General features: G+C 45.3%; 1 protein-coding gene across 1 annotated transcript in view; it reads right to left on the reverse strand.

Annotated features, from left to right (window-relative positions):
- The window catches only part of WDR66 (WD repeat domain 66), an 83,501-nt gene that overhangs the window by 3,396 nt on the left and 65,171 nt on the right, over nucleotides 1-14,934 (reverse strand). Inside the window, exons 20-21 of the mRNA XM_027853455.1 lie at nucleotides 6,282-6,510; nucleotides 3,361-3,462 (exon numbers count right to left, since the gene is read on the reverse strand). Coding sequence (XP_027709256.1) covers nucleotides 3,361-3,462; nucleotides 6,282-6,510 — 331 coding nt within the window. The remainder of the gene's footprint in view (nucleotides 1-3,360; nucleotides 3,463-6,281; nucleotides 6,511-14,934) is intronic.

Below are 14,934 nucleotides of genomic sequence, written 5' to 3' on the forward strand. Positions count from 1 at the left end.
ACACACACACACACACACACACACACACACACACACACACACACACAAAATATGTGCAGGAATACAGGGACCTGATCTATTAAAAACAATATATGTTTGTATTTAAAAGTTCTGGGAAATGCTAAACCTTTTCAGTAAACTAAGATGTCCCTTCCTAACGGTCTCTTTTTGTGCAGCAATCCTTCCCTGCGCCATTATGTCCACCCTCTTGAGCAATGGGACCGTGCCTAGGAGCCTGCTATTCTATACTCCAGGGTCTCTCTACATTGCCCCCATTCTCTCCTCCTCTGTTCTGGTCTGTCAGGCCTTGCCAAGGCCAAGCCCTCTATCTGCTCTGGGAGTTTTGACCCTCGGGTCCTTTCCCCAGCCCCTCTCACCTTCATTTCCTCATTATCACTGGCCCCTTCCTCACTGCTGACAAGCTTGTCTCTATCTCTCCCATCCTTAAAAAGGCAGTGGGTACCACAGTGGTCAGAGCACCAGACCTGGAGTCAGGAAGACTTACTTAAAATCCAGCCATAGATGCCTGCTATAGCTGTGTGACGCTGAGCAAGTCATTTAACCTTTGCCTGCCTTAGTTTCTTCATCTGTAAAATGAAGATAATAACAACACCTATCTTCTAAGGCTACTGAGAGGATAAACTGAGATATTTGTAAAGTGCTTTGCAAATCTTTACAAAATGCTGTAGTTATTATTACTAATAAAAAAGTTTCATTTGAAGCTGCCATCCTGGGGGCAGCTAGGTGGCGCAGTGGATAGAGCACTGGCCCTGAAGTCAGGAAGACCTGAGTTTAAATACAGCCTCAGACCAAACACTTGACACATACTAGTGTGTGACCTTGGGCAAGTCACTTAACCCTGATTGCCTCAACCAAAAAAAAAAAAAAAAAAAGAATAGATCAGGTCTCTGTATTCTTGCACATATTCTATGTGTGTGTGTATGAATGTATCTACTCCTCAGCTCTTCCTTCAAAGAGAAGGAATAGATATAAAATCCATCTCTTACTTCAAGGCTCAGCTAAGGTGCCTCCTCCTCTGTGGAGCCTTCTCTGAATACACACACACACACGTATGCCATCCTCTGAAGCTATTATTCTATCTCTCTCTTCCCTTCCACGACCAAACTTCTAGAAAAATAACCTTTCTCTGTTCGTTTCACTTCCTCCCCTTCCATTTCTGGCCTACAGTCCCACCATTTATGGGGTGACAGGTTTATAGACAGAGGGAATCTTAAAGACGAGCGAGTTTAGCCCCCTTATTTTTATCGGAGAGGAGACTGAGGCCCAGAGTCTCTGATACCCTCCCCTAAGCCGAAAGTATTCCCTCCCCCTTCCACCAATTTCTTTTGAAGCTCAGAGCAGCAGAACTAAGATTTTAACCCAGTTTCTCTGACTCCAGATCTGGTACTCTTTCCCCTCATACTACGTTGCCTCGCATTTCCCTTCAAAGCTACTAACATCTTCTTGACAGCTTTTCTCATTCCTCAGCCTGGCTGACCTCTCCACAGTTTTTGACCCTAGTGATCCCCCTCGTTTCCTCTTAGCCACTCCCTCCTCCCTTGGCACCTGTGACACCTCTCTCTACGGGCTCTCCCTTCCTGCTCATGCGACCTCTCCTTGATCTTCTCTATGGGATCACCATCTTTCCATCTCCTGCCCCTGAACTCGGGCATTCTTCAAGGTTCTGTCCTGGGTCCTCCCTCCCCTATGGCTGGGTGATCCCATCGGTTCCCATGGGTTCAATATAACCTCTATGAAGAAGACTCCTGAATGTGTATATTCAGCCCCAGTCTCTCATCCAAACTTCAGACTCTTTTCACCAGACCTAAAGAACAACTCTACCTCAATGTCCCCAAAGCAGCTCAAATTTATTGTGTGCAAGATCATCTCTTAACTTTCCCCTCCTTCTAAAAGTTCCTATTTCTATCGAAAATACCATCTTTCCAGGCATCCAGATTCAGAACCTTGGAATCATTCTCGGCTTCTCTCTCTCTCTCTCATCCACCTTGATCCATCAGTTGCCAAGTCCTGTTGGTTCTTCCTCCACAGTATCTCTTGTCTCTGTCCTCTACCCTCCATTCACATGGTACTGCCCTAGTTCAAGCCCCTATCAACCTGCCTAGATTATTGCCAAAGCCTCCTAAGTGGTCTCTTCACTTTCTTGGGGGGAGGCAATCAGGGTTAAGTGACTTGCCCAGGGTCACACAGCTAGAAAGTGTCTGAGGCCATATTTGAATTCAAGTCTTCCTGAGTCCAGGGCCAGTGCTCTATCCACTAAGTCACCTAGCTGCTCCTTCCCCACTTTTTTTTTTTACTCTCTTTTCTCTAATCCATCCTCTGCACAGTTTCCACAATAATCTTCCCAAGGCAGGGGTCTGCCTATATCCCTGCTGCACTCAAAAATCTTTAGTGGCTCTTTCCTTATTGCCTCCATAATAAAAGAAAGGGTGTCCCAAAAGTCTTAGTGCCATTGTACTGCACTAAGACTTTTTAGGACACCTTTTACAACTGTCCCTGGCTGGCATTCCATCAAAGCTCTTTGCCACAAGACTCTGCCTTTCCACACACTCTATGTTCCAAACAGGTCACCTTGCTATTCTGTCTCCCCTTTCTGTAATTTGCATAGGGTATGGTTTGAGCCTGGAATGCACCCCTTTCAGGACCTGAGCTTCCTTCAAGGTCTTACCTCTTTTGTGAGGCTTTTCCTGATCCCTCCAATTGTTAATACTCTCTCTTTAAGTGACCATCTATTTGCTTATTTATGTGCATGTTTTATCCCTACTTCCCCAAAGAATGTAAGCTTTTTGAGGACAGAGACTGTTTCATTTTTGTCTTTGTAGCCCCAGCACCTGGCATGGTACCAGGTACTACACTGTATACAGAAGACACTTAATAAATGTTTGTTGAGTTCTGATGACCTGGGTTTGAATTCTGGCTCCAAATCCTAACTAGCTGTGTGACCATGGACAGATTATTTAACCTCTCTAATCTTCAGTTTCATTTGTAAAATGGGGATAATAATGCCTGCATGACACGCCCTCACAGGGCTATGTTTGAGGAAAGTGTTTTGTTTATCTTGAAGCACTATGTACAAGTGAGTTTGTCGATGTTATTAAGAAAAAAAAAGACGGAAAAGCAAGCAAGGCGACATGAAGTCAAAAAGAATGACCAAAAGAAATGGTTAACATGCTCTCATTGAGGATATGCATTCCTCTCTAATATGCTGTGTGGTGATTTCCTTGTGCTGAACTTGGTGAAAACTCTACTAGTCAAGAAAACAAACGCCCTGTTAATTCCGCAGAACATTCATCAGTGCTCCTTGTGCTCCTTGCCTGGGGAAGGTTAATCATCACACTGTACCTTTGTAATCCAAGGTTGCAGGTTCCGATTTCCAGCCCTCTGGGTTCAGGCCAAACAGCGTGCTGAAGCAGTCTGACAGCTCCTCCTCAGTCATGTGCTCCCCTGTGCCCCGTGCAGTAAAAAGACAGCTGGTTAGCGCCTGGGAACTCTGCTAAGAGGCGCGCTATAAGAATGAGCTCCGACGCTCGGTGGAGTCATTATTTCATCACTAAATTCGCTAACACAGCCTACACCTTAGCAGCGATGGTTTCATGCCCAGCTGTGGCCTAAAAGACAGGGTCATGCCCACTGCGGGCCACCCCCTTTGGTGACATGCTCCTTCCAACTCAGCTGAGCTGATCTTTGGACAGTAAACCAGGTTCATACTCTGACTTTTCTCCTTTGGTGGGGCCTGCCACAGCTTGCGGACTGTAGGGTCCTTGTGCACTGGCATCAAGGACCCAGACTTACCTCCATTGCAAGGTAACGATGGCTGGAAAACGAGGGGAGCCAGTTCCTCTACTTAAGGTGAGGGGCAAATAAATGAGTGGTCTGAGGGTTATGCTTGAATCCAAAAAAATATTAAAAGACCTCAAGAAGGCATCTGTGTGTTGGGGCAATCCCCTATGCCATATTTACAGAAGAATGTGGACAAAAATTGGGCAGGAGAGAAGGTGTAGATGACTTTTGAGCCCTCACTAGTGGGGGGACTGCCCACATTATTGGGAAGTAGGCTTATCAGTTATTTCATTATTTCTTTAATTGGAAAAACAAACAATTTAAATAGCACACCATTCAGTTCATCCACAAGCATCATCCCACAGGCTTCCTTCGGTGCTTTTAACCTCTTCAATTCTGAAGTTAAGTTTTGACTTATGTGTAAGGGAGGGGAAGAGGTTTTAATGAGTTAACAAGCTAGAACATCCTGTGATCCTTTTATGAGGCACAAACACTTCTCTGATTGAGTTAAGAAGGGAACAAAGCAATTGGCTGAGCAAACAAATTAGCCAGCGCCTCTGGGAGCTTTAAATCGCTAAGCCCTGGGCAAATTTCAGCGGTTCAAGAGGGAAAGATCGCAAGCCTTTCGCTGACTATGAAGACCCCTGGAAGGGGGAGGGGAAGGTGGAAGTTTCCAGGCCACGCAGATTTGATGGAGGGCAATGGGACCAGCGGAAGACAGTGTGTCCACTGGGAATAGAGTGATGTACTTCAGACAGACGTGAGCAACGAGAGGTGGTAAGCCAGTGAAGAAGCACTTTCAAGGACTGTGATCTCTGGGCCACAGAGAAGGCAACTCGGCTATTTGGACCTGACCCTGGGAACCCCACTGAGCACTCCAACCTGAAGAGCCTAATGCATTCTCTCCAAAGAGAAAGGCCTTCCAGAGTCTGCAGAACGGCCTTAGTCACATGTGTACGTGATACCGTACATCAGGGTGGGGAACCTTCGGCCTGGAGGCCACATGTGGCCCCATAGGTCCTCAAGTGTGGCCCTCTGACTGAATCCAAACTCTACACTCCTGCTGTACATGACACTACCGTGACAGTCTTAAGTTTGTGCCCACTCTTCCCACAGATGTTCTATGTATTTGTGGGAGAACGCGCTCCAAGTTTAGGAGAGGAATATTTCATAATTACTCGCTACACCATTTGAGTAAATGACTTTGCTAAGAGTTCGTTGTATCTACCGGTTTATTGTTTGTGGGAAGCACACCACTAGGGGCTTGTCGTTGTAGTGGTAGGAGTACGGACTGACGTGGAGTGAGGAACCCGAGGAAGCAGCCACTTTCTGAGAACCAGCCTGTAAGTGTTAGTGTGTGGGGGTCATCCGCCCCCCCCCCCAAAAGGTACTACTCGAGTGATGAGAATGACTCGCTCATCATACATTATCCTAGTTATGCTTCGGCACTCCTCTTCAAAAACAGGTAGCTTTAGGGCAGCTAGGTGGCACAATGGATAGAGCACCGGCCCTGAAGTCAGGAGGACACGAGTTCAAATCTGGGTTCAGACCAAACACTTGACACTTACTAACAGTGTAACCCAGGGCAAGTCACTTAACCCCAATTGCCTAAAAAAAACCCGAAAAACAAAAAACCAAACTTATAGCTTTACAAAAAGGGATAGACAGCCAGCTTATTCAGCATGCTCACATAAAGTAACCAGTCACAAGGGGACTTCCAGTAGAGCTGAAGGACAATGCCAAACCACTGTCCCAGGATCTTATCTTCTTCTCAGCTCTGCTTTTTCCAATGGGAACACCCATCTTTACCCTGCAAGCCATAAACTGAGCTTTATATAAAAGTGGGCTGTCGTTTACCATTCATCAAGTACTTATATTCTTTGATGCCTCAGAGAGGTAGCCTGGCACAGTAAACCAAGGGCTAGACATGGAATTGGAAGGACGTGGGTCTAAATTCTCCCTCTGACATTACTAGTTGTGTGATTGTGAGCAAGCTGCTTGCCTTCTCTAAGCCTCAGTTTCCTTACCTGTAAAATGAGGATAATACTACCAATAACGGCAATACCTAGCTTGCCTTTGTGATAAAATATGTAAAGCACTTTGCAAACCTATCCATGCTATAGCAATGCCAGTTATAATCATGATCTCATGAAGGGGGTACGCCTTCTACCACTGCTGCTTAATAAATGCTCATTGGCTGACTGATCACGACTCATGATCTCATCTTGAGAGACCGAGGCACGCTGTGCCCATGTAAGTCCTCCACCGCACATTGACCCAGTGGCCCTGTTAAGAATGCCAGTGCCCACACTGAGGTTGCCCATCTGTTATCACTCATTCTCTATACCTGACCGGCCCACCTCTTGTTCTGATCACGCGTATCTCAGATGACGTCTTTTGTGTTACTCCTCCCTCAAGAAAACAGTGGTTGGTAGATTGGCATGCTGTAGTCCACCAAAGCTACCTTAGGCATGTATACTGACCTTTGGTTAGAAGCAATTCTAGGAAATCTTCTCTCCTAATAGCCATTTCTTCATCCTTATTGAGATAGCCAAGAATTTTGAAAGAATTTCGTACGTCACTCATGGTTTGACCAAAAGGTGGCCTGTGGTTGATGTAAACCTTCACAAAATCTGGCAAGTTGATCGAATCAACGAGCTTCCCTGTATCCACATACTCACTGAATTTAACTTCATTTAGCATATCATCAATCTAAAAAAGATGCAGAAATTTTTAAAACATGTATTTTTGGTAATATGAATCTGAAATTTTCACATGCTTTTTTTAAAAAATAAATTTTTATTAATATATTGTTTCTTTCAGCATCATAATTATCCCAAGCATTCTTCTTCCTCCCAGAGGAAGTCATCCCATATGACAAATAGCATTTTTTTTTTTTTGCTTTTTGGTGAGGCAATCAGGGTTAAGTGACTTGCCCAGAGTCACATAGGTAGTAAGTGTCAAATGTTGGAGGCTGGATTTGAACTCAGGTCCTCCTGATTCCAGGGCCGACCTCGCTGCCCCAACAAATAGTATTTTTTAAGAGAGGAAAGAAAAAGTCAGTGCAACTGACTGATAAATTGAAAAAGTCCAAAAACATGTGCAATGTATAACACCTGAGGACCTCCTACCTCCATGAAGGAGTGGTTTGGGGGTCTGTCCTCATCTGTCTTTATTTGAGTCCTGATGGATCGTTACACTTTTGTTACATTTGCTTTTAATTTGTTGGTGTGTTATTCACACACTTTTAAAAAGCAGAAAGTAACAGGCACAACGCTGGGCCACATCTAGTTTTTCTCAGCATTATCATTCAATTCAGAAATATTCCTCCCTAACAGTAATGATGATGATGAGCATTTATATAGTGCTTTAAAGCTTATGAACTGCTTTACATAGATCATCTCATTTTATCCTCACAACAATGCTAGTAGGTAGGTGCTAATATCAGCTGTTTTAGATTTTCACACTTTTTTTTAAATTAATGCTTATTCATTATATTATTTAGTCTTTTTTTTTTTTTTTGGTTGCTTTTTTGGTGAGGCAGTTGGGGTTAAGTGACTCGGCCAGGGTCACACAGCTACTAAGTATCAAGTGTCTGAGGTCAGATTTGAACTCAGGTCCTCCTGATTCCAAGACTGGAGTTCTAACTACTGTGCCACCTAGCTGCCCCCTTGTTTTATAGATGAAGACACAGACTAGGAGAAATTAAGAGACTAGTTTAGGGTTACCCGCTTAGTGACCAAAGGCAAGATTGAAACGAAGGTCTTCTTAATTCCAGGTCGTGCATCCTGTCAACTACATACCTTGCTGTGTTGTTCATTCATTTCAGTCGTGTCTGACTCTTTGTGACCCCATTTGGGGTTTTCTTGGCAAAGACACTGGAGCGGTTTGCCATTTCCTTTTCCGGCTCCTTTGACAGATGAGGAAACTGAGGCAGACAGGGTGAAGTGACTTGGCCAGGGTCACACAGCCAGTAAGTGTCTGAGGCGGGATCTGAACTGATCCCGGCACGCTATCCACTGAGCCACCTCGCCGCTCCTCTTACTATTCCCCTGCACAGACCTTATGCTGCAGCCAAACAAGACTCTTAATCGTCCAGAAAGAATTTGAAGAGAACTCAGAAGGCAGCACCTCTTGATGCTTGGACAACTTCTTGATTCCGACTGGAATTGTTCATTTAACCACTATTGCAGTCCTGGAATTTGTAGCTTACGGTTGTTCTGTTTTCTGTTCTCCTCTGGAGGTGATCCGTGAATTCTCTCAATTACAATTTCATTGTCTATGTTGAGAAGCTCTGGGCGGTTCTCTTCTTTTATTTCCTGCATTACAGTGTGAAGGTTTTCTATCTGGGTTCCTATGATCACCAGGTTGCCTCTGTCTGTCCTATCTTCCAATATGTCTTCATTATGCTTTGTTTGCACGGTCAGCATATTTTTTTCCCATGTGCCTGTTTCTTGCTTCTCTTCTTCTGGGCTGTCCTTTGCGTCTGTGTATTTGCATTTCCAATCTATCGTTCTCTCTTCTGTTTCTTAGGCGAGGCTTGCCATTGCCATTCGAGTTCTTCTATTCTGTTCATTATTTTTGCTGTGCAGGACAGAAATTCTGCTCTCATAATTCTCATTTTCTTTTAAATCACTCAGGAACAGTGTGTTGTGGTTTCATGCTCTCCTCAGCTTCCACAGGGTCCTTTGTCTCATCAAATGTTAGATCATTTTCCTTTTTTGGGGGGGGGAGGGCAGTATTTATTCATAGATGCCTGGACTCATTTACTACATCTGAAAGCCATATTGCCTGTCATTAGATTTTTCCTGTTGATTTATCTATTTATGTTCAAGGTCTTTAGATTTCTTTTTCCTGAAATTTTTGGTACTTTCAATCTTTTCCTCTCTTATTTTTCTTATTACTCACTTTCTGACTCCTTCCCTTCTAACTATTTCCTTGGGGGCTGGATCTCAAAGTATCTTAGCCTCCTCCCTTACTGAGTAATTCCTAGTTTAATAGCCTAGGTCTCTGCCCCAACTGACTTTTGGGTGGTCAGAACTGGCTTCAGTTAGATGCTGTGCTCTTCCTTCAGACTTAGTGGGGCACTTCACAACTCCCCACATGCACAGTGTCCTGTCCTGGTGATCCTGTCCACTCCTTCTGCTCCTTACTTTTCTGGCCAGGCACCAGTAGTTCACAGCCTGCTTTCACTGGTTCTAGTAGAGCCTGCTTTCTCCAGCACCAGCAGTTCAGAGTTTTGCAGCACTGGTACTTCTGGGTTGCACGCCAGAGGCACGTTGGCTGCTGATGCCTGAGCAAACTTTCACAGTGTGCTGCCAGGGTCTCTAAGGCACTAGAAAAAGAGAGTGGGGAATAGGGTGGACGAATGGGTTTTGATGTAAGCCTGTGTTGTATCCTCAGTTCTGCTAGTATGGCCTTGCTGCTAATAGTGTTGGAGGGGAATTGAATGAGCATAGGGTCAGTGAGCATCATCTCCTGGTTTTGGGGGGATTTTTAAAACCTTCTTTTAGATTCTGGGTATCCTAGACCATGGAAATAGCTGAAGTTGCTTTATCTTTGGCAAATAATTTCTGGGTTAGAGAGGGCTGAGAAGTTGTGGGCATGAAAGAAAATGTCACATCCACCATCTTGTTGCTTATGTGATCTGGAAACCCCAAGTAGTTGAATCTGTAGTTGAATGAGTTATTCCTTGAGGGCTAGAATGACTATGTTTTTCTGTCCAGTATTGAGCACAGGTGTTGGCACATATCAGGTGCTTAATAAATATTTGTTGACTTAGACTGACCAAGAAGCCCCTCTACCATGTCTAATCACTGGTTGTTTAGCCAGGAAGTTTCTTTCTTTCTTTTTTTAGGCAATTGGGGTTAAGTGACTTGCCCAGGGTCACATAGCTAGTAAGTGTCAAGTGTTTGGTCTGAGGTCGGATTTGAACTCAGGTCCTCCTGACTTCAGAAAGTTTCTAGTTGCATATCTCTTGAAAATAGTAATAGGGGGCAAAGTGGGAAGGTATGATAGTGATATACCAGAAAAAGAAAAATGAGAAGTGAAGTCCCAGAAAAACAAAAAGACACTAGTGAAACATTAAGAAAAATACACAGAAGGCCAAAAGTAGTTCAGAAAAGAACACAGATAAGCAGGTCAGTTTTAGAACTATCATGTCAAATTTATTGGTTTTTTTAAAAAAAGCTGTACATAATAGAGATTTCAGATTTTATATGCAATCCTCTTTTTGTTTTTTTTTTTAATAAGGAATGTTTGTCAATGTTCAAATAATGATGTTTGTCAAGTTCATAATAAGGAAAACAATTTTTTTAATGCCCTATTGAAAGTGACTTACTCGGAGCTGTCAATTGGCCCATCCAATCTGGAAAGAAATTGGGAACCATGCCCCAAAAGTTGCCAAATTGCACATATTCTTTGATCCAGCTATGTCACTAATATCCCAAAACCCCTCCAAAAAATCAAAGAAAGGGGGAAAGCCCCTATATGTACAAAAATATTTGTAGCAGCTCTCTTCGTGGTAGCCAGAAATTAGAAGCTAAGGGGGTATACTCCTCTTGAGGAATAGCTAAACAAACTGTGTGTGGTCTATGAATGTAATGGGATTTTATCGGTTGATGAGCAATGACAAAATGGACTGTTTTGCAGGAAGCTGGAAAGATCTCTTACCAGGAGAATGAGAACAACTCTGAAAGACTCTAGAACTCTGATCCTGCAGCTCCAAACCATGTGTCCAAAGGAAAGAAGAGGAAACACCCCATTGACCTCCGGACGAAAGTGCAGAGGCATGTGTTTTCAGGTACAGCCAAAGTGAGGATCTGTTTTGCCTGTAAACCGAAGGCTTTATTCTGGGGGAGTGGGGGTGGGGGTGTGTGTCTTACTCTTTATCTGCTCAGCTGGAGTAAAGGGCAGCGGAAGAGACATCGTTTAAAGAGTGACTCGCTCCACGTCATGCAGTGTAGACCGATCCTAGACTGAGTATAAATGCATCTACAAATGCTTCCTCCCGCCGCACGCCACCTCTCTCCTCTCAGCTGTTTGATGGTGAGCTCTGAGCTATAGTCACAAGACGGTGAGTACGTCCAAACCGACTACTTAACGGGATTCAGGTCAATAACTATTTATTCATTCTGAGAAAGAAAAACAACAATCCTGTCCTGCAGCGTAACCTGCGCTCCACCTCGGCTGGGAGCCTCTCATCAGGCACAAAGATTAGCGTTCAAAGCTTGGGAAAGACGGAGAACACAGCCCTGCGCGAGCTCCTGGACGCGCTGATCACCTTTGAGTCGCTGGTACATCACACAATGCGCCATCGCACGGCTCTTCGAGGCTACCTGGCCAACCTGACCCTAAGCAACAACCCCTCTACAACCCGCCCACGAGATGGTCCTTCAGCCTTGGGGAGGCTCCGGCGAAGGACGGCTGACTCACCACCTACGGCGGCACCACTTTGGCATGCAGTTCAAGCCTTTCTGGCTTCTGCTCACGGATCCTGATTCTGCCCTCGGGGCAGAACAAACCTAGTCACTTGATAGCCGAATGTGGTTTCACATCCATCCTTCTTTTCTCCAATCTCAACATCCTCAATTCCTCCAACTAATCCTCAAATGGTGTGGTCTCAAGGTCCCATCCTTACTGGCCTTTTCTGGGTGTTCTCCAGCCTAACCACGCCCTCCCTGAAAAGAGACACCCAGAACTGAACCTCACACCATCTCTGCACTTGGGATGTATTGTCTCTACCTACTCCATTCCTGCCTTTCTTTCAAAGCCCAGCTCAAATGTCACCTCCTCCGGGAAGCCTTCCCTGATCTCCCTGGCTAAAAACAATTTCTCCTTCCTCTGATCCAGCGCAGGCCTTGTGTGACTCTTGTGGCACTTTCGAACTTCATTAGCCTAATCTGTACTCCTGCTTTATCTCCTCCACCCAATGCCATTGGGAAGATCACTAAGGGCAGGGATCATCTGTGACTCTTTCTTCCTTCCCACAGGAAAGGGCACACAGCAATATGGAGCAGATGAGAGAATGTCAGATTTTGAGCCAGAGGACATGGGTCTAACCTTAGTTTTGCCATTTATTACCTGACATCTTGGGGCCTCTTCCTCTGTAAAATGAGGGGAAGGTGGACCAGATGATCTCTAAGGTCTCTTCCGGCTTTAAACCCAGGATCTCAGCAGGAACTCAATAAATATTTGTTGAATAAATCTTTCCACTGCTTACTCCTCTACCAAAGTCTTAATTCCAGTTTAGTGATTTTATTTACTGCAGAACTGGGTGGCCGGTGGTTAAAGTCAGGAAAGAGTCGTCAACTGAAGACAGAGCAACGGTAAACAGCCAAATCCAGTTTCAGATCTAAGAACACAGACATTGTTTCTTTAAAGTACTGAAAACAGAAGTGGCATCCTTCATTTCATTGTGCAGCAACCCACTGCTGGTTGGCACAAGATGGCCTTGCCTGAGGGGTAGCTCAGGAACTGTAGGTATCAATTCAGAAATGAAGACCACACTCTTTCTAGCACCAAGCAGAAGAGACAGTCAGCTCTCTTCCCTTTTGGACTGAAACATGCTTGGTGTATTTTTTTTTCTTGGGAGGAAGCCTATGATGCTGAGGCCCCCTCTTCGGGGTAGAGCTCTCCAGATTCCCATGAAGTTCTTCTATGAGCAGAAATGCTGCCTGGTGGCCGTCAGCTACGATTCCCCTTCCCTGATACGCATGGGGCCGAGCCAGTTGGCTGTAATCCTTCCTCCCCCACTGGAAGTGAGTCAGTCACAAAGATTAGTGTACCAAGTTTGGGAAGAATTCTGAGGAAACAGACCTGTTCAAAAGTTCCTGAATGCCCCAGTCTCTTTCCACTGATGTCCACCCCAACCACTGCTAATGACAACATCAGGGCTTCACTCTCATTACCCCACCTTCCCACAGGGTGGAATGAGCACCATCTGTGCACATGCAGCACCATATTGTTGCCATAATGACAAATCAAAGCTTCTCCAAAGAGGTGTGGATTCCTCAAAATGCTCCCCACGCTGTCCAGAACTTGGCACCATCCTGCTAAGTAGCAGCTCTCTGGATGAGCTGGAGAGTTGGACCTCCACTTATCACATTAACCAGTTTAAACTCCCTAAGACAGCTACAATGAGAAGGGAAAATATATAATGATGCATCAGTCTTGTTACACTAAGTGGCTTAGTGTCACACTGCTGGGTGTGATATCAGTGTTTGAGCCCCCCATGTGTCAGAGCTGAGTTTAAAACAACATGGAAAAGGACAGCAATGTCTCAATGGGGAATGTACCATTAACCACAGCAGAGGGCCGCTTTCAAGCCAAAAAGCCCTGAAAAAATTTCTATTAAGGTCTCAATAAATCTGACAGGAAAACAGAAGGGTCAAAAGCTTTCCCCAAGAGCTTAAGATAAAATGTCTCATCAGTTAGCAAAGTTAGTGGAAAGATGTGGGACCCATCTGGGTGAAAAGGCCTGCAGAGACGGCGTCATTGTCTTTACACAGGGCAACAAAAGGGATAAATGTGCCCTTTAAAAATGGCTAAAAACGAAGAGACCCGATGGGTTTGTCCTAACACTGATCAGAAGCAGATGCCTGTTCTTACATAGAACAGAGCCAGCTGATACTCCCAACACCTGCTCTGTACTACCTGCTGGCTCCACTTATAAATAACCATCACATGCTGCACACGACTTTGTTATTGTTGCTCAGTTGTTTCAATCACGTCTGACTCTCTGTATCCCCATTTGGGGTGTTCTTGGCAAAGATACTGCAGTGGTTTGCCGTTTCCTTTTCCAGCTCATTTTACAGGTGAGGAGATTGAGGCAAGCAGGGTGAAGTGACTTATCCAGGGTCACACAGCTAGGGAGCATCTGAGGTCACATTTGAACACAGGTCTTCCTGACTCCAGGCCCAGTGCTCTATGCAGTATGGCACCACTGAGCTGCTCTCTCATAGACTACAATCCCATGGTAATGTGCACACGGACTAACCTCGCTAGATTCCTTGTATGCTCCCTGAGAAAGGGGCTGTATCCGGCTTCTCTTAGTATCTTTCCCAGTGCCTAATGCTGTGTGCTTCATAATACCAGGTGCTTCATAAACACTTGTCTGCTAAGTCTCATGCCACTGACCCTCCTTTCCAGCCTTGGTGTGTTTATATCAGCACCCTCCTCCCTCGACAGCCCAGCAGCCTGACCTCCACTCTTCAGCTCCAGTACCACCTTCTCTGGGAAGCCTTCCCTGATTCCCTCGGGGGTCAGAGTTCCCTCCATCCTCAAACTGCCTAGGATTCCCTTGTTTCCACACAGATTGGGAGGGCAGAGTCTGTTTTTTTGTCTTTGTGTCCCTAGCACCTAGGCCAGAACCTTGCCCACAACAGGAGCTGAATAAATATTTGAACAGAATAAACTGAATGTCCATTCAATGGTGTGGCTTCCTGCCTTGATTACCAGCCATTACCATCCATGGTCCAGTCACTAGGAGGAGACAGGGACTAGTCCCTGATCAAGAGAGGTGAAAAGCACATCTATATACACCCAACAATGAAGGAAAACCACGTTCACGACTAATTCTCAGAAGAGATAGATTTCTCGGCAAGAAGCTGATGAAGGGACGCTTTCGTCTGTGCCTCCCCCACCCCCTTCTCAGCAGGGACTCAGATTTCTTTTTTGATTTTGCCACATGCTTCTCAGAGAGGAGTGTTTGCGTGGGGTCTGTCGAGGAACTGAAAGGACCCCCGGCACTCTCAAATGCTCTCATCTAAGAGTCCACAGCGATCAGGAGGCTTCGTTCCCTGGCTCATGCCCCAGACACTGTTTGGGGAGAAGACAAGTGACCTTCCGATCACACAGTGACCAAAACCGGGTGATCTGACATAGGGGCAGCGGACCCAAAGGAGGGGGCATCAAAGTGTGTCACAGAAAAGTCACCTTCCCCGTGTCTGTCATGTGCTCTTGGCCGCAAAATAAAACCTGAGCATTTTAGGACTCCTGCATCTCAAACAAGTCTCTTCTGGGTTGTGACAACCAATGGGACTGAGCCCTTTTTCACTAGAGTCTCTGCTCCTCTCCTTCTCGGGGAGTTTTAATAACTACTGACCGTCGTCCCTCCGGGTAGGAGTCTCAGGGGCC

The sequence above is a fragment of the Vombatus ursinus genome, unplaced genomic scaffold (genome assembly GCF_900497805.2).
Source record: "Vombatus ursinus unplaced genomic scaffold, bare-nosed wombat genome assembly UNPS02009994.1, whole genome shotgun sequence".
Classification (NCBI taxonomy): Eukaryota; Metazoa; Chordata; class Mammalia; order Diprotodontia; family Vombatidae; genus Vombatus; species Vombatus ursinus.